The sequence below is a fragment of the Ursus arctos genome, unplaced genomic scaffold, assembly GCF_023065955.2.
Source record: "Ursus arctos isolate Adak ecotype North America unplaced genomic scaffold, UrsArc2.0 scaffold_9, whole genome shotgun sequence".
Taxonomy (NCBI): domain Eukaryota; kingdom Metazoa; phylum Chordata; class Mammalia; order Carnivora; family Ursidae; genus Ursus; species Ursus arctos.
Window position 1 is genome coordinate 4,323,257 of NW_026623111.1, and position 27,787 is coordinate 4,351,043.

Below are 27,787 nucleotides of genomic sequence, written 5' to 3' on the forward strand. Positions count from 1 at the left end.
ATTTGGAGGCAGCAAGTTTCTACCTGCAAAAGAAAACGTCCTGGGCAGTTGTGAGCGATCAGCATTTATTTGTGTGACCCTGTCCCGAGACCGTGGAAGTGGGGCAAGGGTAAGAAAGGAAGGGAGAGAGAACTCAGCACGGAGGGTGGGAAACAGCCAGGAGAGCAGGCTGGAGGAGTCGGCATGGACAGAGAGGAGTCTAGATGAGACTGGAGCAGGAGAGGCAGTAAGCTTCTTACAGGCGGGAACCAGGTCTTCTTTATCTGTGCACCTCCGGGCACAGGGCCTGCACAAAGCGGATGCGTGCTGTCTGCTGGCCTGAAGGCTCCGGCACAGGTCCCAGGATTATCTGGCCTACCATCCTCTACCCCGTCGCCCCCACCTCAGGCTTAATTAACACCGCTGAAGTCATGCCAGATTCTGCTACGGTTTTAGCATTTCTTCTGCATCCTCCCCTTGAAAGTCCAGTCCACAGGCAGAGAATTCTTTGTCCTGTTCTAAGCTACACACTGGATGAACCTGCGTTATCTCATGACATCATTCCATTCCGCAATCTCCAACTTCTAGGCTGCACAGCAAAGATGACCAAGCTTTGCTTACGTGACCTCTGTGGGATGCTCGGATTCAACTTCTGGCTGACGGAGAACAGAGGGTGGGAAACCCAACGAGGGCACAATGGTGGGTGAGCCAGACACCTCTGCCACAGCGTGGCTCTCCCTCTCCACCCCCCAGGTGTTCAGCTTGCTTTCTCACCTGCAAGCCTGTCTTCAGATGGCACCTTCGCTGAGAAGCCTGACCGAGCCCCTGCTTCTTGCAGCAAGTCCTCCAAGCACCCCGTTGTGCTGCAGCCCTGAGCCAGCTCTTCGCCCCCTCCATGGCGCCGGGACACCAGCATACCGAATAATGGATCGCATGCCGTTGGTGAATGTGACCCGGCCGGGGCGGGGCTCTGTGCCTGTCCCCTGCACCCAGACCAGCGCCCAGACAGAGCGGGCTCCCAAACAATATTTGAAGAACGAATGAAACCGTGAAAAAACAGAGAAGACATAAATTTAAGCCAGAAAGCCTGACCAGAAGTGTTTTTAGCAAAAGATAGAATACTCAGAAAGTCTTTAGAAGCCAGAAGCTGGGGTAGAGGCACCTCCGCGAACTCTTACTAAGTGCTCCCGGGTTTGGGAAGACAAAGGTCACTGGTGTTCCTCTTTGAGTTGTATTCTGGGAAGAGCGCAGAAAAGTGGCCCTCAGCCATGGTCAGTTCCCACCCAACTGGGTCACAAAAGGAAAAGAAAGCCCGTGTAGATGAAAAGCTGCAGAGCCTACTGAGACCAAGAGACCCTGCGTGGCACGGCAGCGGAAAGAACTCAGGCTCTGTCCCTGATGCTGGGCTCTCAGGAACAGGGACTCCAGCCCTCTGGGCCTATGTGGCCTTCGCAGTCACGGGGAGGGGGAGGGAAATCCATCTCGGAAGGTCACTGTGGGCATTCAGTGGAATAACAGTGACACAGCAGAGTGGGAACAGCGCCTGGCACGGGGGGGGGGGCAGGTGCCACACCTCAAGGATGCCCCCCACCCCCATTCCACTCATCAGAGCATTCTGATGCCACCGCACACCGACTGTGGGCAAAACGGCCTCCTCTCCAGACTGGACCGCAAACTCCTGAAGGCAGCCCAAGCCTCTGCTGCTCTTCTGTGCTCCAGACACGCGACACTAGGTCAGCAGTAAGTCAATGATGAGGAGAACACCTACGCCACAAACTAATGCAACAAATGGACACCCGAGGCACGCTCTGCTGCTCCTCACCTTCCATTTTATATTTCAGAAGCCAGGAACTAACTGCTGGCCGCTGCCTCCTCGCCTTTGCTGATGCTGTTCCTTCTGTCTCGAGTGCCCCGCCTCCTCTCCCTTCCGCCTCCTCTCCCTTCCGCCTTGGGATGCTCAGGTGTGCAAAAAGACTCCCTCAACTCACTGCAGGGAAGGCTTCCTCTGGACTCACCTCCACCACGCCACCTCCCGTTCCCTACAATTATATTTGCCCGGATGCCCTAAAACGTAAGGAACTGGCTAGCTAAATCATAGTACATCTGTCCGTACAATGGAATAGGATGCAGGAAATCAAAAAGGAAGGGTGATGATAATAAAGTGCCACTTCTGTGAAAAGAGAAAAATGAAGAGGAAACGCATGTGAACATGTCCTCGCTTCTACGTGCACGAACACCCTGGAAAGGCACGGCAGGATGCAGGTTCGCAGCTGCTGCTGGGAGCACCCGTTCGCTGTATAAACACACCCGTTCGTAACTTCTGAATTTGAGCCATGTGAATAAATGACGTTATTTCAGTTAAAGTAACTTATCTACTTCCAAAGTGGTCTTTGTAACTAGACTGATTTCTTCCAGTGCCAGGATGGTGACCTGTTCATACAGGACACCTACCTTCGTGATAGGCATGTAATGGGTATTCAAAAAATGTCTGCTGAACTGACTAAGCTTTTGAAAAGAATCCATGCTTCTGGACACCAATTCTACTAAAATCCCTACACTTTAAGTGTTTTCTTTTCTTTTCAAGTAAACTCTATGCCTAACATGGGGCTTGTGAACTCACAACCCAGAAATCAAGAGTCAATGCTCTGGAGACTGAACCCACCAGGTGCCCCTAGAATTCCCACCGTTTAGTCCACTTGCTCTGAACCAGGTGGCCTGTCAATAGTGGCCCTTACAACAGGGCTCCCAGACTGCCCTCTCTCAGGAAAAGGGGGAAGACGACCCTTGTAGGAGTTCCCCTAGACTGCCCAGGCAGCATGAGAGTAGAAAGGCATATACTCTAGTCCCAGACTGGCCCCCACACTGTCCCTTCAGGTCACTCTCTCAACCTTTCCATACCTCAGATCCATCTAGGACGTGGGCTCCACCCTGGCTCTCTACCGTAGCACCGCCGCCCAGACATTGGGGCTGATCGGGGCTGATCGGAGCGGCCATGCCGATGCTAGCAGACAACCCCACAATGTCCCTGAGGACTCTACTCGTGGCTGAGACCTTCTGAGACAACCCAGAATTCTGGTAACACATAAATCCATCAACATACTAGAAAGCGAAGCAACATGGCAGTGGTATGACGCAGAATCTCGCTTCTTCCCTCTTTTTCTTTCTTCCCAATCTGGAACCAGGTGAAATACGAAGTACATAAAGGAATATTCAAGGACAAAAAGTGTGGCAATAAACAAACAGGTAAAGAGGCTAACAACATTACTGGCTTTCATTCTTGGCAGCTCGGTTTCAGTGTTTCAGTGGGACTCAATGCATGCCTCCTGTGGGGTCTCTGGGCGGGCTACTCAGAGAAGTGACCCTCGAGCGGGCAGTGGGGCCTCCTCCCACCACACGCACTCAGATCCCTCCAGGCACTGGCCCCGTAAGCGAGGAAGGCACAGTCCACTTCCATTAGGAGCTTATAACCTAACGAGAGAAAGTACATAATGACTCATGAAACGTGGAAACGGCAACAGGAAAAGAGGCACAGTGCATGAAAAGAGAAGGGAGGCATTCGTTCTGATGTGGGTGGGGTGGGGAAAGGGAGAGAGGAGGAATTAGGACACGGGTCAGAAAGGGCGGGGGGTCTGAAGAGAGCCTCGCCGTCTAGGCAGGATTTAGCGGTAGCAGAGGTGGGTGCAGCGTGCACCGGGCCAGAGGGGAGGGAGGACATTCAGCCGTTCTCCGGCCACAAGTGGCATGACTTCTGAGCACCTCCAACCGTCTTTTTACTAAGCTGCTTCTGGACAAAGGCCAGGCACCACTGATCAAGTGACAGCTGAGAAATAGGCAGATCGCTGGGCTTTTCTGTGAAACAGGTTATTACCTTCAGTGATACTTCTTGCACACTCAATTTAACCTCAAAGCACTTCTTAGAAATAGTCCAAGGGTACGATGACTCCCAATCACAAAACTACTATTAGCCTCACTCTAGCGTGTACGTCACACAGCTTTAGGAATACGCACTTGGTATAAAGCAAGGTCCATCTACGCAGGCTGTGTAGCAGCTCTTTTGTTGCATTGGGATTGTGGGTTTTTACACGTACCACCATCTGTTTTAGAGAACTCTACACGGAAAACCTACGTTGTAAACCAATCAGTGTTTCGGGGACCATGAGATTGCCTTGCTACCTCAAGAGACCCGCTGCTTCTGCTTCCAAAGAGCATGGGGCCTTCCGCGGATTGAACAGCCACTTCATGATCCAGCAGCTTCGAAGGCCACAATGCCCGCGTATCCGGTTCGCAGCACAGTACGTGCGTATTAAGACAAAACCGTCTATCTCATGGTTTTAAAATGTCTTTTCTCTGCAGAAGAGGTCTAGGTCTACTTCCAATTTATAAATATCAAACCCATTTTAGGTCCTTATGTAAAATCATAAGGATGTAAGTTTCAAGACGCTGAAGCTAATTTCCCAATAATTTCACCCACTCTTTCACTGCCTGATTCAGCTGCTCCTGTGTTCAAGTCCGACCAACAACTTCTATCAAGCACCAGCTCGCACAGACAACCACCTACCTCTTCCAGCTGTCCCGAAGAAACTGGATTATCTTCGTAAGCAGGGAACTGACAACCTGCTTTGCAACTGCAAAAATTATTAATCTCTTCCTCGCATTGTGCCATTATTTTACAATTTGCTTCTGAGCTTTCTAAAGCAATTTCCAGAGATTCATTCATGCTACATTCTAAACACTGACTCTGTGTCCCCACTGGCAGAACCCCAGCCGATTCCTCCTGAGAATCCAGCGATGTCTGCGCACTCTTTTCCATGCCAGATTTTTTTAATCTGGGAAGGAATTTTCCAGACTCAAGCTCTGATTTTCCATAGTAATGGCCTTCTTTCTCAGCATCTTCTTCCAGTGGTTGGAGATCTGCCTGTGGGTCTTCAAATGCATCAACTTGAGAAGGAATGGGAATATTTGCTTCATCTTTCTCAGACTCAAATTCCGACTCACTTCCCCCTCCTGGGGACAGCTCGGATGCAGAAATTGGGCGGAAGTGAGTCCTAGGAGAGATCCGAATAGCCCGGTATTGTGTTCGGTCGACACCACATATCCTGGGGTGAAAAACTTCGCTGTCTGAATCAGAGCAGAGGATTGATTTCGGTTTAAAACTAGGACTGAAAGAGGCAATCCCTTCGGGTTCAAATGAACACTCTACATGGAGAACTTGTGAGAACGGATTGCTTAAGTCAAAGGAAGAGAAGGAATATTCAAGCCCAGGATCTTCAACCTGAAAGTTACCACAAGCTCCTAGTAAGTCTTCATGGAAGATAAAAGAAAATCCCTTATTTAATCCATTTTCCCCACTCCTCGGCTGATCGTTCTGCTCGAATGACATGAAGGGCTTCCATAACTGCCTGTGACCGGGAGCGAAACTGTTTCCTGGGGTCATGAAGACGTCCGTACCAGCTATGGTCACGACGTCGGAAGCCGCACACTGTAGCAGACTTCCCTTGGTGTGACTGGGCGGCACCACTGCCCACTCCCCGTCGCTACTGAAGGTTTTGAGCTCTCCGTAAACTCCCCCGAGAATGAATGTGTTCTCTTTGTCTTGGGCCACATCCCAAGGTTTGGAGGGCGTAGTATAGTCGCCGCCGTCCACTTTCGACAGCTCCCCAGAAACGAAGGTTCTCTTCTCCAGGCTCTCCTTCTGCCCCTCCCACAGACGGTACTCGGACCTCTGCACGGCCTTGTGGGGCTCCCGGAGGCTCTCGGCCTCAGCCTCGGCCTCCAGGCAGCAGCAGTAGTTACTGACGTCCGTCGGGAACAACTCCTCATCGATTCTTTCGATGTCTGCGGTCGCTACCGATCCCCCGTCTGCCATCTTTGTCCAAATGTCTTTAATAACCCCTGAGCTGTAGCCGCCACCACGTGCACCGTTGTCGCCACACCCTCGTGCAGTTTCCAAGGTTTTGTGTTCCGTCTTTTGTTCGAGCTGAATACCACAGACAGATTCTAGTTTTGATTTTTTTTTGAAAACTAAGGTGGGAATTTCTCCTAACGTTCTACTGTTTTGCTGGCAAGTTTCATCTTGCAAAAAATCTAGAAGTTCTTCATCTACATAATTTGACGAGACTCTAGGAACTACATAATTAATATCTTCTGCATTAAACTGCGTGGACTCTTCAAACTGAATATTTAATGTCTCATTGTCTGAACGTGTTTCTTCTGAATGGGACCATGGGCTACAAGTTCTTGTTGAAAGATTAGAACAGTGTTCATTTTCTTCAAAGGCACTATTTTTGGTCCATATTAGCAATCTAGACTGGGTTTTCCCAAGCATATTAGCACTAGAATCTGTATTTTCATTTCCCAAGTTGAGAGTTTCAAACGAAAATGGTAGAACAGAATTACTGCATTGCACTTCAAACACTGAAAAACACGAGTTTATGCCAGATCCTTCATTAATATCTGAAAAGAGCTCCTGATTGCCAGCAAGCAAATGCGGACTGAGCGCTGTGCTGTCCAAGATCGGAGAGAGTCTAATTGGAGAATCTCCTCCGAAACTCTCCCCGTCGGCATCGCCCGAGCTGGATGAACAGCACTCCCAGAACTGAGCCAGATTGCCCAGGTCTTGCAGGAAGAAGCCCTCGGCACCCACAGAGCTGGTGGACTCTGTCCATATTGCACGTTCCCCTTGCAACTCCATTCCATCTAACACTATGCAACATTCTGCCTCAAAATCTGTTTTCTCTTTGCTTTTTTGTCGAATCATATTCAAAATCCGACTTTCTCCTTGCATTGTTTCTGAGGCACCAGGATCCAACATGGATTGATCAATATCTACTTCATAGAAGTGTGTTAATTCTGACAGATGAATATCATCCAGATACTTGTCCTCCGGGAGAGAACAGAATGAGGTCCCAGTGAGGTCAATATCCTCATTGATAACCGCAGGCATTTCTACAAAATGACCATCAATGAAAGTACCTGCTGCGAGGTATGTTTTATGAATATTATTGTTGCTGATACAAAGACCGTGCACGGATTCTGACAACTCTTCCACTGCCTCTGACGTCAGATCGCTCGTATCCTGTTGGTTTCGGTATGTGGTCTCTAGTTTACTTTTTCTGCTCAAGGGAACGAAATACTCAGCAATCGGTTCAGTGTACCACAGTGGTTCCTCTTTATATTCTCTGTCGTTTCTGCTCTCCAGGGACAGGTCTCTTCCCTCGGCGCTCCCAGCGTCTCTTCTCCCCGGGTCCTTCAAGGGCCTCTTCCCGCGCCGGCACAGTGGCTTGATGGCGCCCCCACCCCCGCTGCTGCTGCTGCTGCTGCCGCCCCCCGCGTGCACACCCCTCTCGGCCTTGTCGCCGGGCTTCAGCGAGAGCCTGCTTGGCCCGTTCCGCCCTTTCTTGTTTCGAATTTCTCTTGTCTTGTGTCTGACTTTCACACACTTCACGGATGCTTTTAATTCTCCCTGATGACCGCTTGAACTGGAGCCTGCCTCACTCGAGCCGGAAGACCACGAGCGAGGGCGAGTCTTTCCTTCAGGTTTATGTCGGATCAGCTTTTTGTACGAAGCAGGCTTTTCTTCCATTGTGCCGTTACTGAATTTGTTCTCCTTCTCACTTTTACTTCTGCTCTGGGTTTTCGCATGTACAGTGGTGGGCGCCTGGCTGCTTCTTTCCTTGATGACTTCGCCTTCGCTGTTGCAGTCCTTGGGGGAGGATGTGTCTGTGCTAGCTGGCGGGGCTGTGGATGACGAAGAAGAGCTAGAGTAAGAACAGACTTTAGACTTGTTCCACACGGTCATGATCTCCTGCAGGCAAACTGGTTTCTCAGACAGTGGGGGAAATGCTTCATAGTACCTGAAAAACAGAGGACAGAGTTCAAAAGCAGGCACTGAGATGTGCGAGATACAGCAAAACGACATTCCCCCCCAGGTGGAGCGACAGGGTATCTCACTTTAATGGTCAACATTTACGTCATCCACGAACTAAAACTTAAAAAAAAAGAAAAAGAAAAAAAAGAATACTACAGTGAAATACGCTTTGTGTTTAGTCCCATGTATCAAGCATCTTTATGTTCAGCACTGAGGTGAACACTCATTTAGAAATATTTAGCAAATAGGCAAGAGGACGGTTTTTATCTTTAAAGTTGTCATTTTAATTAAGGAGTTACAAAGGACAAATACAATATGGTGGAAAGAACATCATCTTGAGAAGAAATCTGCATTTGAACCTCAGCTCACGTCACTATGCATGTGACTTTCAGCTCATTATCTGATGTCTTGGTCCACACTCTCAGCTGTAAGCTGGTGAGGACAGGACTTACCTCGCAAGGCCGTCGGGGGAATGGGAAACAGGGAGCTGAGAGGCAGAGAGCGTGAGCTCTGAAGCAGCACTCCCCGACTGTGAACCCTGACTTGGCCCTGACCAGCTGTGTGACCTCAGGCCCATGACATGACCTCTCCATGGCCTGCGAGATGCAGGGAATACTACTATCCGCCTCACAGAGCTATGAGGAGTACAGGAATTAATGTACAAGAGGAGTCAGGACACAACGTGGTTGTTGTCACCACGCGTTCTCAGGAGAAATGCCCGGCACCACGCAGGCCCTCGGAAACCGGGGATTATGCAGGGTGCTCGAGCGGTCAAAAAAAGAGGACGCTGGTGCAGCCGAGAACCATGAGAACAAGTGGACCACAGCAGAGCCTTGATGCTCTCGAAACGGAGCAGTTTAGGGACCACTACTTGTGAGGCACGGGCACCTGTGCGCGGACACAAGACCCGACGAGACCAGCGACTGCGGGAAATGCAGGGTAGGAAAAGTCGGGGAGGCTGCCTTTAAAAGGCTTGAAAACAAGAAGTTGTTTCCAATCTGCCCAGAAGCTGGTAGCCATTGCAGATTTCAGAGCAAGACAGATTGCCAAAGCAAGAACCTCGAGTCAGGTTGCCTATCAAGGGGACTGTCCCTCTGGAGGCAACAGTCAAGGTCACACATGAAGTATAAAAGGCCATGTTTTCAAAGGGCCTATCCTTGATTCTCCTTTTCAGCCTCTACCAGAGCTAACAGAAACACATGGTGAGCCTCACAGGTAATTTTTAATGTCCCAGGAGTCACATTAAAAGTGTAAGAAGAAAAAGTGAAACTGAATTCAATAATATATTTTACTTAACCAAATACATCCATAACATTATCATTTCAGCATGTAATTGATATTTAAAAATATTAATGCAGTATTTTATATTTTTATACCAAGTCTTTGAAATCTGGTGAGAACTTTACGTTTACAGCACATCTCAAGTAGCCACATGCCGAGTGCTCGAGAGCCACACCCACGGCTCACGGAGACCGCACTGGCTGGCATAGGTCCGCACCAGCAAATGAAGGCTATTTTCACCTTAAGTTCAAGAAGTTCAGAAGATTCAAATAAAATGTATAATAAGAAAGTTCCGCTTATGGTGCAGCCGATTTTACTAACCATTTACAAAGAAAGAACAAAGAGCATCTTCAGGAAACAAGCTTGCCAAGGTCAATGACTTGTCCATATTTCTTTGTAATCAGCAGGAGAAACTTCGTCTCCTTGGAAGTAAAACAAGGATGAGCATACTTTCTCACAGCTGTCTCCAAGGACCGGTGTGACGGCACGCGAACAGACTGTAAATAATAACCCTGCGTGCTCCATTCATTCATTTCACGAATACTGAGTCAGTATGTAGGATAAGGATAGGACCATCTTATTCATGTCTGAATTCTGTGTCAAACTCCACAGTAAGTGCTCAACAAGTGTTTCCTGAATTATAAAATATGAAACTAAATACAATGAACAAAAACTGTAAACCACATAGCAGTAATTAGTCTGATTTTAACAAATGCACACTTCATTACTGAATACAATCTTACATACATTTCCACTTGATCCTTTGCTGTAGGGGATAATTCTGCCTCTGGAGAGGGAGACCCCTCTAACTTTTTGTGAATCTTCTCTTCTGTTACGAAACAAAAATTCAGAAAGATAGGTCTTATATCTACTTAATAAATGCTCCTGTTTTTTAAAGTTTCTCAAGTTACTTTAATCAGAACTTATATAGGCTTTATGGCTTAAAAGGAACTCTATACCCATCTGTCTTTTTAATAACAATCTCTTTCTTCACAGCCCCGGAGGGAATTCTCTAGCTTAACCACACTAACGGTGGACTGGGAGGGGAGCGCTGTTTGCCTCATCTCTGATCAAGTGCTGTAGAGGCACCTGATTGACTGGAATCCTCTATTAATTTCACCAGCAGAGAACATCTGTTGAGATCCTCACAAAATCCTGCACCGATGGACTCTGTCCTGACCCATCTTGATGGATACTATCTGTAAAGAAAACCCATTACAACCAGCTCTCTGTTACAACATCCAGGTGAGCAAGGGCTGGGTGTCAACTAGACAGAAGCGAAGGGCTGAAGTCTCAGCTTAGCTCATGGGACTGCGTTCGGTTAAAAACAAACTCTTCGGGAAGGCTCAAGGCTTGGTGGGCAGCAAAAATGGCCATGAAGATGACAAGGAAACCAAGACCCTTGACCTTACTATGTAGCTTCCACTGCAAGGGCTTGCAGAAAAGTTACCACAAGAAAGCTGGGAGGCTTCAGGAGTCAAAAGGACGTTAATGAACCCCAAGACTGCCTTTCCAAAAAACCTGAGAGTCAAGGCAGAAGTCCCTTTCGAACCTGAAATAGAGCTGACACTTTTGGAGGCCTTGGTGTCAACAGGCAGATTCCGACAGGGGGGGCAAGGATGGGAAAGAGAAAATATTGCTCCTGATCCCTGTGCTTCGATGTGAAGAGAAAACAAAACATACCCCTCCCCCCCATGAGGGCACCTGTGAATTAAGTTATTCCTTTAAGAGCAGGGATCTATCTACAAGTGACTGCTAGGGGTGACCCAGAAGCCACTAACAGCTGAAGACACAGCATGATACTGGCATGGCGACACACTGAACACAAAGACTTGCTTCTTGTTGTCTGTCTCTGGCCAAGTCTAGCGTCTCCTGAGTCAAATCCCTTGGCGCCCATAGCCCACTGTGCGCAGACCGTCTTCCGGAGGCTGTGCACACACCTTGCTTACTCTGAAGGTCTTTGAGTCTGGAGCAGAGCTCCTCCACTAAAGTCTCGATCCCAGAGCTCTGTGAAAGAACAAAAATACACATTAGTTTACTGCCAGGCCCCTGTACACTCTTATTTTAATATAAAGGTTTTTACCAATTTCCCATGTTCCAAATGCAATTTGTTAGCAATATTTACACCACACAAGAGCTGAAACACTGCAGGTCTGCCGACCTGACCTAGCACACATATTTACGATCCAGTACCGTCAATGGCACTCACTGATAAATGTGAAAATATTAATGCTCCTCCCAGGATGGCCAGTCCTCCCAGGGGGGTAGCATCTCACTCGCGGTGCAGCCGACACACCTACAAGCCCATCATGCGGCTAAAAGTCAGTCGCCATTGAAAACAGTATTTGATATCTACGTGAGCAAGGTCTTGTACCAGACTCAGAACAGAGGGCGAAAAAAAAATCGCAACAATCTCATGTGGCTCCTCTAGGAGCTCACAGTCTAGAAAAAAGAAGGCCAGTGTTTTCTTTTTTGAAGTGAACACTGATGACGGCAACAGAAAGAGCAGTGCATGGCACCCCGGCCGAGAGCGAGTGCAGAAGCTTTGTTTTTTCTGAAAGGTCACGAGCAGGGCATTAGGCTCCACACAGAGGGGGGCAGCTAAGGACAGCACATGCAGGAGCCTGAAACAGGGAGGATAACCAGAAGAGCCAAAGTTTAAAGGAGAATGCTAGAAACAGGCACAAATAATCCTTCATCATGTAGACTTTTCAACTTTAACAATTTTCTCTTTCTCAGGGAAGAAAGAAAAATCCTTCACAGGGTACGAGAAGAGCAAACGTACTTCTGAGGACCTTTATTCAGTGCTCAAAAGTCCTGTTTAAGTTAGAAGTGAGTCTCTCTTGGGGGGGCCGACCCGGACAGGTGCGCGTGACTCTGCCCAACCCGCTGCCCTCATGGGGCCTTGAGGGGCTAAAAATAGAACTTTTCCCCATTCACTGAACTCAAAATGACTCAGCACAAGTATTATAGATATCCTAAACAAGAAACCGCACAGCTCCAGTTTGAACAGCAAGAAACAGAGCACAGTGAAAATGGTTAACTGCAGACACCAACAGTTACCCGCTATCCACCCGCTATCCACGGCAGATCACAGCTTTTAGTGGGCAGACAGGCCCGAGGGCGACAGGGAGACAGGCCACAAAAGAGCTGTCCTTCCCTTGAAACCACTCGGAAAACCTGTAGCAAATGTTAGTCATAGACACTGCTCGGCCGCCACAATCCCATCAGAAAGCCTCCGCTTACCATAACGTTCAAGGGGTGCTCGGTGGGGCTGTTTTATTGCATTTCCTCCAGACCACGAACCTAACACTGGTATCAGCTGACACACTGCCTGCTGCGTGCTGTTCTGTACAGCAAGCCTATGTCACTGTGCTTCTAAACCCGGTGCCAGGCTCCAGTGCACAAACCCGAGCCTCTCGGGCTCGCCTGTCCAACTCCGGCCAGGACCCTACGGCGGCTGGCCACTTCACAGTCTACGGGGAACAAGCCTGAGAACCGAGGGATGAGGTATTGTGTTTCACGCTCTGCCTCGGATATTATGTCCACACATCTGTACAGTGGAGCTGTTCTCGGCAGTAACGCAGCTGAGAAGTATACATATTTGCTCTCGTATATAAAGGGCAACGAAACAGCGAGCTTACTCCTTAGCTCTGTACCTAAGGGCAGGCTCTCCCCACTAGGCTTCCATCTTCCTTCCCTGACTCGCACAGCATCCTACTTAGATTACACATAATCATTAGACTGCAGGGTGGTAACTGTAAACTGAGACACAAAAAGGGGTACCCAAAGCAGCACTGTACCCGGTCATCTCCCAGCAGGCATTCTGCACTGTTAATTTGGTGCTGTTAATGAGAAATTCCATTGACTTTCCCAATTATGATATAAACTATTAGCTTCATATTTCCATAGTATATCATATCCCGAGGACACTCAAGAATACTGAGAGCCTACCATATCTTAAAAAATAAATTAGGGGCATCTGGGCGGCTCCGTCGGTTAAGCATTTGACTCTCGGTTTCAGCTCGGATTGTAATCTCAGGGTCGTGAGATCAAGCACTGCGTCTGCTTGTCCCTCTCCCTCTGCTCCTCTCTCTCATAAATAAAATTTTTTAAATAAAAAAGGAATACAGTAACAGTGACAACTGTAAGGGAGAAGATGCTATAGGTGAAAATACTGCTAACATTTTGCTACCATTTTACAACTGAACTCATGAATTGCTTTTTTGAACGGTATCACCTACAGTCACTGCCCAGCGTCAAATAACATGTAAAAATGCCGCCAGCCCCCCCAAATAGTAAGAGCACGGTACAATTCAAGCAACTGCCTCCAAATCCGGAAACTGGGGAAGCACACGTGGAGACTGGCCAGTTTCTGAATGCATGAGCATTCACTGGTGTAGCACTCACTCGGTCAACAAATGGTCATGAGCACCCCTGGGCCAGGCGTGACCCATGGAGAGACAGGGCCCTGTCCTCCTGCAGTAGACACTGTAACAATGCCTGCTGCTCAGAGGAAATGGCCGAGGGGCATGTATCTGAATCCCCACCCTGCCACATACTCACTGGACAGCGGGCTGCAGGACGCTGAGAACACTTCCCATCAAGATTCACAAGGGCAAACTAGGATGACGCACATGTGAGGCGCCATCGGAGTGCCTGTCACATCAGTCACCTAAATGTTGGTGCCGTTTCTAGATTTTGTGTATGTTTTCCATTTTCCAGAATCTCATTAATAGATTCACCTCTTCTAAAATGCATTTAAATTCTGCTCTGCTTTGAGTCAGAGGTTGCAGGAGTAAGAAAGATAATTAACCTGACCCAGATCACCCCAAGTCCCCTGGGTTCTGCCTGGAGTCCGTGGCACAGCCATGCTCTCTCGCCGAGGCTGCGGGTGGAGCTGAAAACACAGACGTGCCCATGGAGCCCGAGCCTCCGGCAGATGCGGCAGCTTCTGTCCCACTGCTTTCAGGAAATGTTTTATGTGCTCCCTTCCCACAACACGTTTAGTCCTCCTCCACCCTCTCCACAGTGCCCATCCTTCTCAATGGAAGGGAAACAAAGGCAATCGCACTCAGTCCCCCGTCAACTCTCCTCTCCACGTTCTAAGGTTCCTGTTGCTATTCTATCCACCTCAAAGGTTCATCTTCTATGCAGAGATCATTTGAACTGGACACTCCCCAACCGCTGGATTGCCCTCCCACCCCAACCCTGTGGTCACTAACCAATAGGACATTCAAGGACCCCAAACTGCCCGTTCCATTCACAGGCAGCAATGCGGGATTCAAAAAGACCTGGGTTTGAACGTCATTCCAGGGCTTACCACGTGACCTAACCTAAATCATTCACGGATCACCGCCTGGCTTTCCACACCCGAAAATGGTGACACCAGGGCTGATGTGTCTCCTGCGGGTGGCTGCTGCACTTCCTACACCAGCCCCCCAACTTCTCTCCTGCAGTGCTCCTGTTCTACTTCCTGGGGGAGTCCCTCCGCTCCTCCTTCCAACCCTTCTGCTGAGCTTTTTCATTTCTACTACTTTAGAACTGAAGAGATCATTTTGTCCCCTGAACGTCTCTTCTTCAGGGCAGCCCTGACCTTCAGCACCACGGCAGCAGGACAGAAGAAAGGGACAGGGATTCATTCACCAATCTGTTGACTTTTCGCCTGCAATTTCCATTAAGGCATCCCATACCATCTCGGGTGCTTGGTGTCCTGCCTGGTTCCATCGCTCCAGAAGTACCCACCAGGATGGGGAAAGCCTAAGCACTTTGGGGCCCCCGACGAGCCATGTCACCTGGCACTCAGCCCAGCATAGGCCCCACCCACAGAGAGACACCAGCAAATGTGATGCACGTGCTCTTGGAAAGCTACCTCCGGGCTCCACCTGCCTGTACAGAGGCCTGTACTAGCCATGAGGAGGTCACAGCTAGTAATCCCCGCAGAGACACGAGACAAATGAGGAGAGCGATCCTGGATCTCCCAGTCCTGGTTGCCATCTGATTGCAAGAGCATGAGACCCCACACAAGACCAGCAGCAGAACCTCCCAGCTGAGCCCTACATGACCCACACAACTGTGAGCAAATGAAAACAGCTACTGGTGTCAGTGATGAAGTTGGGGGGTACTTTGTCATGCAGCAATAAGCACGGTACACACTTCCAAATACTCCTACCCTGCAACGGATGGAGCTCTTTTACAATTTTTCAGATCTCAGATCTTTATTTTTATTTATTTATTTTTTTAGAGAGACAGTGACAGAGTGCACTCACAAGCTGGGGGGGGGGGGGGCAGAGGGAGAGGGAGAATTTTAAAGAGGCTCCACACCCAGAGCAGAGCCCAGAGCAGAGACGGATGCAGAGCTCAGTCTCACGGTCCAGAGATCTTGACCTGAGCTGAAATCAGGAGTTAGACGCTTAACTGACTGAGCCACCCAGGCACCCCTCAGACTTGAATTTCTAAAGCAGAGTTGGAAAATTAGTGGGAAGTAGCCCAACTAAATACTGAGGGCGATTACTGGTGACAATAAACTATAAAGGATCACTTCCATTTTAAAAGCCTTTTTAAAATTTAGAACTAAGTTAACATTAAGCCAATAAACAAAAGAGCACCAAGTGAGACAACTGAGAATCTAAAACAGGGTTCATAAGCTCATGCCTTCAGTGGCCAGGGAAGTAATAGAAATATGTGATGTGGTCAGCTACAATGCAACAGGAAGTGGAGGATGAAGCACGTGATCTGCAGAAAGAACAAAATATCTCTGGCCTACAGCCATTCAAAGATTAAAAAAAATATTAAAAATCCAAACAAAAAGCAGTTTCTGCCAAGGCGCCTGCATGAGGGTCGTGATTCCCATCCTCGACCACAGGAAGATCTACAAAAATCTACCCACTGGCTGCCTTCAGCTCTTATTTATACCTGCTCTCTAGAATAAGGTAGAGAGGAGGAGAGAAATATCCACTGGATAAATACCATCGGATGCCTACTACTTGCCAGGGAAGACAAGATCCATGTCTTCTTAGAATGATGGACAGAAAACAATTATAATTTGTCATAAACAGTAGAGGATGTCAGCGTCTATTACAAGTAATGATCAAATAACGTGATTAACGAAGGCTTAGAAAAAGGTAACTGTGCTCTGCCTGGTCTGTGGCAGGGGGTGAGGCGCACCACCCCCCAGCACAGCCCCCGCCCGCGGGCCGCTGGTTCACCCTCCTGCGCCCACAACTGCAGATTTCATAGTAGCAGCTCCCGTTTCTGTCCTTTCTCGTATCCTCACTTCTCGACATTTGATATTCAGGAATTTCTTGTAAAAACCACAATTTCCCACCTTTTCTAAAGAGAGATCAGAAGATCTGGCCCCAACCAGGCCTGCACCTGCCATGGCCACGACCAGCTAGCGCTGAGATGGGCCTGTGCCTGGCAGGCCTCACCGCTCCCTACCATCGTACTTAGTCAGCTTCCTCCCTGGCCCTGGAGACCTGAGATCTCCGGGTCTTGGCAAGATATACAAACAAGCCAATGGTCTATTATCCCACCTCGTCCCAGAACCACACAGCCCCCAGACACACCCAGACATCCTTTCCTAGTCTCCACGTGGCCCTCTTCCCAGCGGCTCACGTTCAAAGCTCTATTCATACCTCCACCCACAGATTAGTGCTTCTTCCTTAATTTCCTTTCCTCAGAAATGAAAACTGCATTTTTTTTTAAAAAAGATTTGAAGGGCACCTGGGTGGCTCAGTCAGTTAAGAGCCTGCCTTTGGCTCAGGTCATGATCTCGGAGTCCTGGGATCAAGCCCCGTGTCAGGCTCCCTGCTCAGCTTCTCCCTCTCCCACTGCCCTCTCCCTGCTTGTGTGCTTACTCTCTGACAAATAAATTCAATCTCTTAAAAAAAAAAAAAAAAAAGGGATTTGCGAGAGAGAGTGTGAGCAGGGGGAGCAGCACAGGGAGAGGATCCCAAGCAGACTCTGCGCTAAGCGTGGAGCCGGAGGCGGGGCTTGATGTTATAACCCTCAGATCATGACCTGAGCCAAAATCAAGAGTCAGATGCTCAACCAACAAAGCCACCCCACCCAGACGTCCCGAAAACTGCATTGTTGCAGTTGTTCAGATCAAAAACCATAGCTGTCCTCCCCATCTCCTCCCTTCTCTCCACCCCAAATCGAGTCCTGTCAGCAGCTCTACCCTCAAAATGTATTTGAATCCCACTAGTTCTCACTGTACTCTACCTTCTGGACCACCACTTTCTCAGAGCCTGCCCCTGCCCCATCCTGTCCCATCTTAGTGCAGCGGTGGCCCGCAGGGTCCTATCACCACTGAAGTCAGGTTACACTAGCAACACTTCACTGCTTCCCAGAAGAAAAGCCAAAATCCCCCCAAAGGCCTACAGATGTCGTTGACTGCCTCCCCTCCATCGACACTGAGATGAGGCCGAGGCCGGGCTGGCTGCACAGCCACTGTGAGCCTCCTCAGCTTTAGCGACCACTGACTTGCTTCTCAGGGGTCTGGCCTACAGGAGGAGCACAGCCTCACCTCTTGCAATGTTCAGAATCTCATACATTTTAAGCGTTCCACAAATGTTACTTCTCATTGTTTTGATGCTCTTATTATCATCCAGAATGAGATACGTTCAAAAGTCAGTGGGCAAAGACGCGATATATATTGTCACAATTAACTTCAACAACAGACTGCCACGAAACACAGTTTTTGTACGTGCAGCCCCGCACAGCATATAAACAACACATACGCAAATACGAAGATGCACACTACGTGCTTTTACTGGCGGGCTTCGGTCACTGTGGGAATAGGAGTGACTGCAAAAAGCCCCCGCAGTACCCGGGGCACCAATCCCTCTGTGAGGCCCCGCGACGGGCTCAGGCCGAGCAGCTGCCCAGGGTGAGCAGCAGTACTACTTCCAAAACCTCACTGAGTCATCACTGTGAGCCTGACTTACTCCCCAAACAGGGCCCGCTGCGGTTCATCTTCCAGTGATGCCCAAAATGGGTGGCAAAATACTAGCTCTGATGCCGTTCAGGAGCTCCACGGAAAGAAACAGAAACATAACTCATTATTAACATGAAAACAAAAACAAACAATATAAAAAGCTCCATCACTGGGGACTGAGAAAACAGAACCAAGGAAACTCGAGGATTCCAAAAAATAAGAGCCGGCAAACTCCAACACCGTTTCATGGTTTTTAAAATGGGGCAAGAGGTCTGGATATAGTTGACATCAGGCACATGCCATGTCCGCTGATGACAGAAATAGCTCAGGAGAGCGTCCCTTAATGAAACCAGCCATCTGGGGGCAGCATGAGGGGCACCATCTCCTTTACAGGCCCTGGTAGGACGGCAACCAAAGCAGATGCAAACATGCTAGAGAAAGAGCCCAGAGAAGCGCTAGTCACTTGCAGGTGCAAAGGAAGGGAATCAGCAGCGGCAGCTTCAGCGGGACTTCACCAGCAGCAAAGCCCACGAAGGTCATGACCACCTGGGGGAATCAATACCAACTGCCCCAAGTCTTTGCAGGTGCTGCCAAACTTCCTTCAATGTCTAAAATTAAATCTGACATAACGGAGTTTCCTACTGTTTTGGTGACGTCTCTTAGGAAAAATACTGGGCTAAGCAGGTCAAAGAGATGTGCTGTAATGTGGGGTACAACTTGCTGCAGGAACAGGGCGGGAGGAGACCTAGCGTCACCTCACAAGCATATAAAAGTGGAGTCGGGGAAGTCTGCCATCCTCCTGAAAGCACGACGCAGTGAAGAGTGGCGCTATGGATGCTTTTACAGGAACACCTAACGCGGAGCCTGTAACAGTCACGCACACGCACACACGAGAGTCGCGAGGGAAGAATTTGTGGGCAGTGCGTAACATCACCCCTAGCTACCTACCTAATGTAATGACAGCCTCATTTATGTTGCTATCTTGCAGTTACGTCATTAACATTTTCAATGGACTGTAAACTTGTTCGTGGCTGTCGATTCTGGTCAGTTGCCAGTGACCGGGTGGGAAAGCAAAGCACAGTACCACGTATGTTACTATCCGTAATATTTAGGAAATGAACATCATACCCATATGCGAACGTTCACTGTGGCCAATACAGAAAACAAAACTTTTGCATTCTAATTTCCTATGTAGACCCTCTTCATACCTGTATTTGCACTGAAGCTGCCAGACAGAATCTAAAAAGAAAAGCCTGGGGACATACAGCCTACAGTTTATGAACATCCACGGTGATTCCTTTCTATTGTTACAGGCCATAGGAAAGAGGGATTTTTTTCAAGTTCTTTCCATTGACTCCCCAAGATCTGGAGAGCCGGCTTCAGGAGTCCGTGTGTGGATGCGCACGCAGCCGCAGGCGCTCTGAAAAAGGCAATGGGGCTTGAGCACTTCCTACTTCCTCTTCCTTCATTCCCCAAGTGCAACCCAGCTCCTGGTACGTGCCTCGCTCATTCACTTACTCAGCTCATTTTCATTTGGTAATATTAAAAGCCATCATTAAGAAAAAGAAATGCAACACTTTTTTGTAAAATGAGAAGAATAAATTGGACAAGAAGACTTCACTGGGCTTAAAAACAAAAATCCCACCTTTGACTTCCCGGCAAAGGAAAGCATTTCTTCCAAAGCAACAATGGAAAGAACCACTCTCCTTCACCTGCACTGTCCCTCCTTCACACCAAGTCCTTTCCGGCACCATCACGCTCAGCTACGATGACCCAGACGTGAGCACCCCAAGGCAGGGGAGCAGGGTCTTGTGTTAGGTCAGGAGAAGGTGCCTGTACACCTCACTTCCATGGCTCATGTCGGGCGCCCTGATTTTCCATTCGACTTCCCTTCACCGTTAAGTCGAAGGCAAGAGTCATTTCTCAGCAACTTTGGTCCAAAGCAGAAATAAGATCCTCTCCCAGGCTGAAACTCCTGACTTACATTTTCCTTCCAAGCATGACTCAGCAGCTTCTTTGGATTTTACTCAAAGAATTTACCTGAACTGACCTCTCCTTTAAAAAACCACCCGCCATTTTCAACTCCAAATTACTTTCCCTTCAATGTCAGGTAGAAAATACCTTTTGCGAACTATCCAACCACCCCCTTCCTCTCAGCACCGCCCCTGCTCCAGGAGCGAACCCCCAGGCAACGTGGGCCCCTCCTTGCAGCTCACCCAATCAGGGGGACTTCTGCCCAAGCCCAGCCAACTACATTTCTCCCTAGCTGAAGGGTGCTGGATACTAGCCTTCAGCAGTGGTGCTGGGCAGGGGCTGGCAGGGTGGTTTTCTCACCACGGTGGCTGCTGGCTGACGCAGAGAAAGTCAGACTTCAGAGAGAGGCAGAATGACCCAGAAGCAAATGAGAGATTGTGCATCATAGGAGAAAACGACTTTGGCTGCCAATCACTTTGTTCCCGGTTGAGGCCACTCTTCACGCCCTGCATTTCCAGACCTGGTTTCAGTGAGATAGCCCTACGTCTATTCCCACTGTTTCTTAAACTAGGTTCCTGATGTTCCCACTCGCAATGAAACAGTTCTGAAGACAGCCACATGAACGTTAACTTCCAAATCCCTATCCCACAGTCTAGGATGCAGCAATTTTGTGAGATCAAAAGTCAAAAATCAAAGGGATGGGGAGAGGAACCCAGTGGGGGAGAACAGGAAGGGTCGGGGCGACAAGGGAAGACTCCTGGACACCTGAGTGCACAATTCCATTCAAGAGAAAGTCGGCGCCTCCCCCAAGACAGCACTCATGCTGTCAGGCACCAGGAGACGAGCACACAGGGAGCTCCCAGTCTTGGTCCCCAAGGAGCACAGGCACGGAGGGAAGACAGAAACGAACAACTGCAATGGAGGATGTGAGGCATGCAGGAGCAGAACAAGACCGAGCTGAGCGGGGCGCACTGCACAAGCCTCAGGAGGCGGGTGTGCTCGGCGAGAGTCATGAAGAAGACACCTCTACAGATTACCCAGTGTGGCAAACCTGGTTATCCCAACATCAGCCAGTAGACACTCCTAGGATTGGTTTATTCATCTTCTCATACTCACATAAAATATGTCATGTCCCTTAGCATTCTGAAAGAAAATGGTTTTAGAATATAATCACCCATTTAAATTAAGAAGTTTCTGGAGGACAGATCTCTTTCAATTCAACTCTGCTTTATAAAAGGTACTTAAACCATATCATCTCAAATAACTGGTGAAAGCAAAAAAAATTTTTTTTTCTAAGTAGCAGGATCTCCAAGCATATATCTTACAGTAAGTAATAAGAACTGCATAGTATTGGGGCACCTGGGTGGCTCAGGCAGTTAAGCATCTGCCTTCAGCTCAGGTCACGATCCCAACCCCACATCAGGCTCCCTGCTCAGCAGAGAGCCTGCTTCTCCCTCTGCCTCTGCCACTACCCCCTGCTTGTGCTCTCTCGCTGTCAAATAAATAAATAAAATCTTTAAAGAAAAAAGAATTGCATAGTGTTAATTTAAATGGATGATTATATTCTAAAACCATTTTGTTCTTTCAGGATACTAAAGGACATGACAAATACTTTTTTTATGAAGTATTAAAACATTAATATAATAAAATAATCTTATACAGGGTGCCTGGCTGGCTCAGTCCGTACAGCATGCGACTCTTGATTTCAGGGTCATGAGTTCAAGCCCCATGTTGGGTGAAGAACTTACTTTAAAAAAAATATCTTATATTCTAAAAACAAACAAAAAATTATGAATCATAAGCAAATGTAGTGGCCTTAAAATACTAAACCGCTATCATCCCACTTCTAGGAATGGATCCAAAAGAAATAATCTAGAATATGGAAAAGCCACACATGCAAACATACTGGAGAGGGTAACAGACAATAAAGAGCCAGCTGAACGGGGGGCCTGGCCGGCTCAGTCAGTAGAGCACGTGACTCTGGATCTCAGGAGTCATGAGTCTGAGCACAGACATTACTATTTAAAAAAAAAAAAAAAAAAGCTAAGTAAATATCCAGCAATAAAGAGTGTGTTATATTGCTGTTGGAATATTATCTGATGAAACAGAACTTAGCTGCTACAAAGAACAGATAACGTAATAAAAAGATGGAACATGTTTAACGGGGAAGAAAGGATATATAATTTGGTGTGTACTCTAATTGTAATAGTACTTTAAAGGAATATCTTTTAATACAACTTCATTTATGCATTAAGATGCCCTAGAGGAAAAAGTGATACTGTTCACATTACAGTGCTATTTTTCTAAGTTTCTTCAGTCAAGATGCTCTATTTGTGTACTTTTAAAAAAAACCCACCTCTTTCTTCGTCTCTTAAGTATTAGAAATCAAATGTGAACCTACTTCATCAGAAGCAGAGCGAAGACACTGGACAGCAGCCTGTTTTTTCATTTCTTCTAGAGTCAGATCTGAGCACTTTTTCTTACTCTTTCCCCATTTCTTGTAAGCTCCTTTTTCCCAGCCCAGGAAGATGTCATTCTCCTAAAATAAGATTAGACAGAGTTCGGTGAACAAGACTAAACAGCAAGTTTTCAACACTGTTACTTCCCACACGCTCACACACATTCCCAAGTACATTCATCGCTATAAGTTCAGAGACCACAGAACATGGTCACCCTGAGCACTTTGGAATAGTCATTCGTTAGGTATCTATTACCCAGATTCTCATTATATTATTTATGATTTATTTATGACCTTAAGGAATATGATCCACTGACATTCAGTAAATGCTAATAAACTCAGACATTTGTATGTAAATGCAAAAACTTCATAAATAAGCAAATTCTAAACTACATACACAATCAAATGTCTTCTGTGCTTCTCACTCTTGGATAATGAGTGTTTATATTACTATCAGATTTTAACATTTAACAGTTAAATGGTTCAATCCCTATTTCTTTACCTTGTAATCTAAAAAACAACAGATATAAAATATTTTATGTTGGCATTATAAGTTTATTTTTCCCCTTGGTTACATGGGCCCATAATAAAAATCTGAAGAAAATGTGAAAAGTGGGAAGAAAGCAAAATCATCCATGATCCTACCACCCAGTGAAAACTAGAATAATTTGTTCTGCTTCATGTGGTCTTTTCTGTATGCTTTAAAACTCACAGATTTGAATTCATGCTAGTTATAGAATACTGTATTTGACTTAACTTACTAAATTGTAAGCATCACCTCGACATTACCATAAATTCTTTGGTTATAGAATATTCTAAGATGCAAGTTTATACTATTTCCCTAAACTTGGACTTTAATATTTTTAATCGCTTTGCTACTTTGTTTTCCTTTTAAAAAGCCCACCACTTAAAAATAAATAAAAAGTCTTCCATTTGACAAATTATGACTAAAACCAGTGGACAGACAATAAGAAAAAAAAAGATCAGAAAGACAGACAATGGCAAAATTTTAAAAATGACCTAGAAGATGATGTGGCCTACGGCAGGCCCTCAGGACATGGTTAAGAATATATGAATAAGAAGAGATAAAGAAGGAAAAGCATAATAAGAAACTCAAAAGATTTTAAAAGATCAAATCATACACCATCAACTGTCTAACCCAATTTTTACTTTGATCCAATACATAAAAATTACTTTTACGCTACCAGACAAGAGTGGGAGAACAGTCCCTCCCTCTACACCCATCATAATTAGGATACTTTTTCTTAATTTCTTGGGCATGTTTGCAGATCTCATGAACCTGAAAAACATATTTTCTGGCTACATGGTACCAATTCCAATTTTCCAAGGGAAAATGTACTTAATGGCCAAGTAAGTACTATCAGTATATTTCCACTTATCTGACGGTTTTGGCTGGACTACACCTGAAACCTGACATTCCTTATCAGTGATATCTTCTGGAGATAGGGTTTGTCCTCTAACAGGAGCAGCGGACAGAACCATAACAACATAGACCCGAAGCTTCCAAAGGCAGAAAGAAATGCTGTAATTCTATTGTTCATAGTATATAAAAGGAAGTAGAAAGGTTATTTGTGTAATGATGGAACACAAGACTCTTTTTTGTTTGAGCTGCTGAGACTGGCTCTCCCTCCCATCAGAGATTAGAAACATGTTTCTCCACCGAAGCTACATTATAGCTCACCAGAGGTAACACGCATTCAAAGGTCCTAATGAAGTTTTACTATACAGACAGAAGGGACTTTCAAAACTCAGTTCACATGGACAGGTGCTCTTTCTGGAGGCAGTGTGACAATACATATCAACCGAGCCACCCAGGCACCCCTCTTCACTCTTTAAGACTCCACTTCAGTGACCCTTCCTTCTGTAGGAAGCCTTTGCTTACCAGCCAGGCCAAGAAAAGAATGTGCACCTTTTTAGGCTTCCTCAGTGCTTTCTATAGACCTTTCTAGTAGCATGGGCATATACTTTTTTTTTTTTTAGATTTTATTTATTTATTTGACAGAGAGACAGCCAGCGAGAGAGGGAACACAAGCAGGGGGAGTGGGAGAGGAAGAAGCAGGCTCCCAGCGGAGGAGCCTGATGCGGGGCTCGATCCCAGAACTCTGGGATCACGCCCTGAGCTGAAGGCAGACACTTAACGACGGAGCCACCCAGGCACCCCATGGACATATACTTTCCATTTAATAATTCTATTTCTGAGAATTTATCCTAACAAAATAATCACCACTGTGTGCACAGACTTCGCTACTGTGATGTTGATCACAGTGCTGTCAACCAAGGCAAACGTGCAGGAACAACTTAAACGCCACGTAAGGAAGACTTGGCTAAATAAGGTATACTTCATCCAAGCCATGAGATACTGTAGCCATTGAGGAGATTATGAAGCATATTTATTGACAAAGCAAGCCATCCACAGTATTCGTAAGAGAAACAGTCTATCCAACAGAACAATCTCATTTTGTGTGAACACGTGTGCACACGCACACATACACACATTAATATGCACTAAAAGGTCTCATAGAAATGAACTAAGAGGTCACTGAGGAGCTTATCTCTTGGTGAGCAGGAGAAGGACACTAAGTTTATTTTCTGATTTTTCTTATAATCAGGTCATATTCTTTAATAGTCAAAAGTTGCTGGGACGCCTGGGTGGCTCAGTGGGTGAAGCGTCTGCCTTCGGCTCAGGACATGATCCCAGTAACCTGGGACTGGGCTCTGCATCAGGCTCCCTGCTCAGTGGGCAGTCTGCTCTTCCCTCTCCCTCTGCCACCCCACTGCTTGTGCTCTCTCGCTCACTCTTGCTCTCTCAAATAAATAAAATCTTAAAAAAAAAAGTTGCTGTTGTTACGGTTTTTTGATGGAAAATTGTCAAGAGCGGAGAAACTCGAAAGAGCCCCTGCTGCTCTTCACGCAGGACAGGTATCTGGCAGGGGTTTCTCGCCTCCTACTTGGCATCCTAGGTTTACCTGTGAATGCAGACTCACCCATTCCTCCAGCAATGACTGAGTGTCCTCTCCGGGGCACTAAGAATGAGCGCAGCAGAGGCCCGCCTGCCAGAGGCGCACAGTGTGATGCAAAACACAGGCACGAAGGCAGACAACTGGGAACGGTTGTTGCTACTAGAAAGGTCTATAGAAAGCACTGAGGAAGCCTAAAAAGGTGCACATTCTTTTCTTGGCCTGGCTGGTAAGCAAAGGCTTCCTACAGAAGGAAGGGTCACTGAAGTGGAGTCTTAAAGAGTGAAGAGGGGTGCCTGGGTGGCTCGGTTAGTTGGGCATCTGCCTTCGGTTTAGGTCATGATCTCAGGGTCCTGGGATTGAGTCCTGCATTGTGCTCCCTGCTCAGTGAGGACCCTGCTTCCCCCTCTGCCTGCTGCTCCCCCCAACTAGTGCTCTCTCTCTCTGACAACAAATATTTTAAAAATATAAATAAATACAAAAACAAAACAAAATAAAATAAAACCTATTCATCACTCCCAAATGAAACCTTGTACCGTTAGCAGTCCCTTCCCATTACTACTTTGCTCTCTCCTAAGCCACTGGAAACCACTGACTTGCTGTCTCTATGGATCTGCCTATTCTGGAAACTTCATATAACTGGAATGATATGACAGACTTCCTTTTGTGTCTGGCTTCTTACCCTCAGTGCGAGGTTTTGAAGGCTCATCCTTCATACAGGTTATGGCCCGTCTTCATGCTCCACTCCCTTTTCTGACTGAATAATATCCCACCGCATTTCCTCTGTGAACGCGTTAGTGGGCATTTGGACTGTTTTACCTGTTGGCTGTCACGAACACTCACATACAAGCTTTGGTATGGTCGTGTATCTTCTGTTCTCCCGATTATACACCTAGAATTAGAACTGCTGGGTCACACGGCATCTCCGTGTTCGACCTTCTGAAGAGCTGACAGGCTACTTTCAGGGCAGCTGTATCTCACCAGCACACCAGCGACGTCGCAGGGCTCCACGTCCTCACTGACACTCGTCCTCGCCGGGGTTTTATCTTAGCCATCCCAGCGCAAGGAGCAGTCTCATCACGCCCTTCATCTCCCTAACGACTAACGAAGGGTAGCATCCTTTCGTGTGCTCACTGTCGTTTGTCTAGAGAAGATACACGAACGGCCTATTCGAACACTTGGCCCATTTTAAAATGATTTATTCTGAACACACGTCTCTCATTAAATACAGGATTCGCAAACATTTTCTCCAATTCTATAGGTTTTTTTCACTTTCCTGATGTCCTCTGAGACGAAGTTTTTCATTGTGATAAAGTCTCATCTATTGAGGTCTTTGGCTGCTTGTTTTTGGTGTCCTAAGAAATCACTGCCTCCTCCAAGCTATGAAGATTCACTCCTACATTTTCTTCCAAGAGCTTTATAGTTTAGCTCCTTTCATTTAGGTCTAGAAACCAGCTGGAGTTAACATTTGCCTGTGCCATGAAGTAGGAGTCCAACTTCCTTTACAGGTGGCTACTCTGTTGTCTCTGCACCTTTTGTTGAAAAGACTATTCTTTCCCCCTTGAATGGTCTCCCCCTTGAATGGGAGTGATGAATAGGTTTTATTTTATTTTGTTTTGTTTTTTTATCTATTTATATTTTTAAAATATTTGTTGTCAGAGAGAGAGAGAGAGAGAGAGCACTAGTTGGGGGGAGCAGCAGGCAGAGGGAGAAGCAGGGTCCTCACCATAAATATACAGGTTCATTTCTGAACGCTCAGTTTCATTTCCTATAGCATATGTATGCCAGTATCAAGCAGTCTTGATTACCGGAGCCTTGTAGTAAGTCCCAAAATTGAGAAGTGTGAGTCCTCCAACTTTGTTCTTCTTTCAAGATTTTTTTTCTTTTTCTTTCTTTTTTTTTTTTTTTTCCGGCTATTCTGAGCCCCTTTAAAGGTCTCTATGGATTTTAGGATCAGCTTGCCAATTTCTTGCCAACGCGGGCAGTGGGGCCTCTGACAGGGCCGCGCTGTGTGCACATCAGTGGGCAGGGCACTGCTGTCTTACTGACACAGAGTCTTCTGATCATGAACATAGGAGGCCGTTCCATTTATGAGGTCTACATTCATTTCTCTCGGTGACGTTTTCAGTGTGCAAGTCCTGCGCTTCTTTTATTTATTTTTTTTTTTTAAAGATTTTATTTATTTATGTGACAGAGAGACAGCCAGCGAAAGAGGGAACACAGCAGGCGAGTGAGAGAGGAAGAAGCAGGCTCCCAGCGGAGGAGCCCAATGTGGGACTCGATCCCGGAACGCCGGGATCACGCCCTGA

General features: G+C 47.0%; 1 protein-coding gene across 14 annotated transcripts in view; it reads right to left on the minus strand.

The window, feature by feature from the left end:
* Positions 1–27,787, minus strand: part of KIAA0232 (KIAA0232 ortholog) — an 84,444-nt gene that overhangs the window by 10,808 nt on the left and 45,849 nt on the right. For 5 of the 14 annotated variants that reach the window (XM_044379411.3, XM_048211783.2, XM_048211781.2 and 2 more), the window contains exons 3-7: positions 22,444–22,581; positions 11,068–11,134; positions 9,875–9,956; positions 4,538–7,832; positions 3,080–3,151 (exon numbers count right to left, since the gene is read on the minus strand). In XM_044379411.3, the coding sequence (XP_044235346.1) occupies positions 3,080–3,151; positions 4,538–7,832; positions 9,875–9,956; positions 11,068–11,134; positions 22,444–22,581 (3,654 nt within the window). Of the gene's footprint in view, positions 1–3,079; positions 3,152–3,244; positions 7,833–9,874; positions 9,957–11,067; positions 11,135–12,373; positions 14,269–22,443; positions 22,582–27,787 lie in introns of those variants that run through there. The other 9 variants (XM_048211784.2, XM_048211782.2, XM_044379412.3 and 6 more) reach the window with 6 other exon arrangements.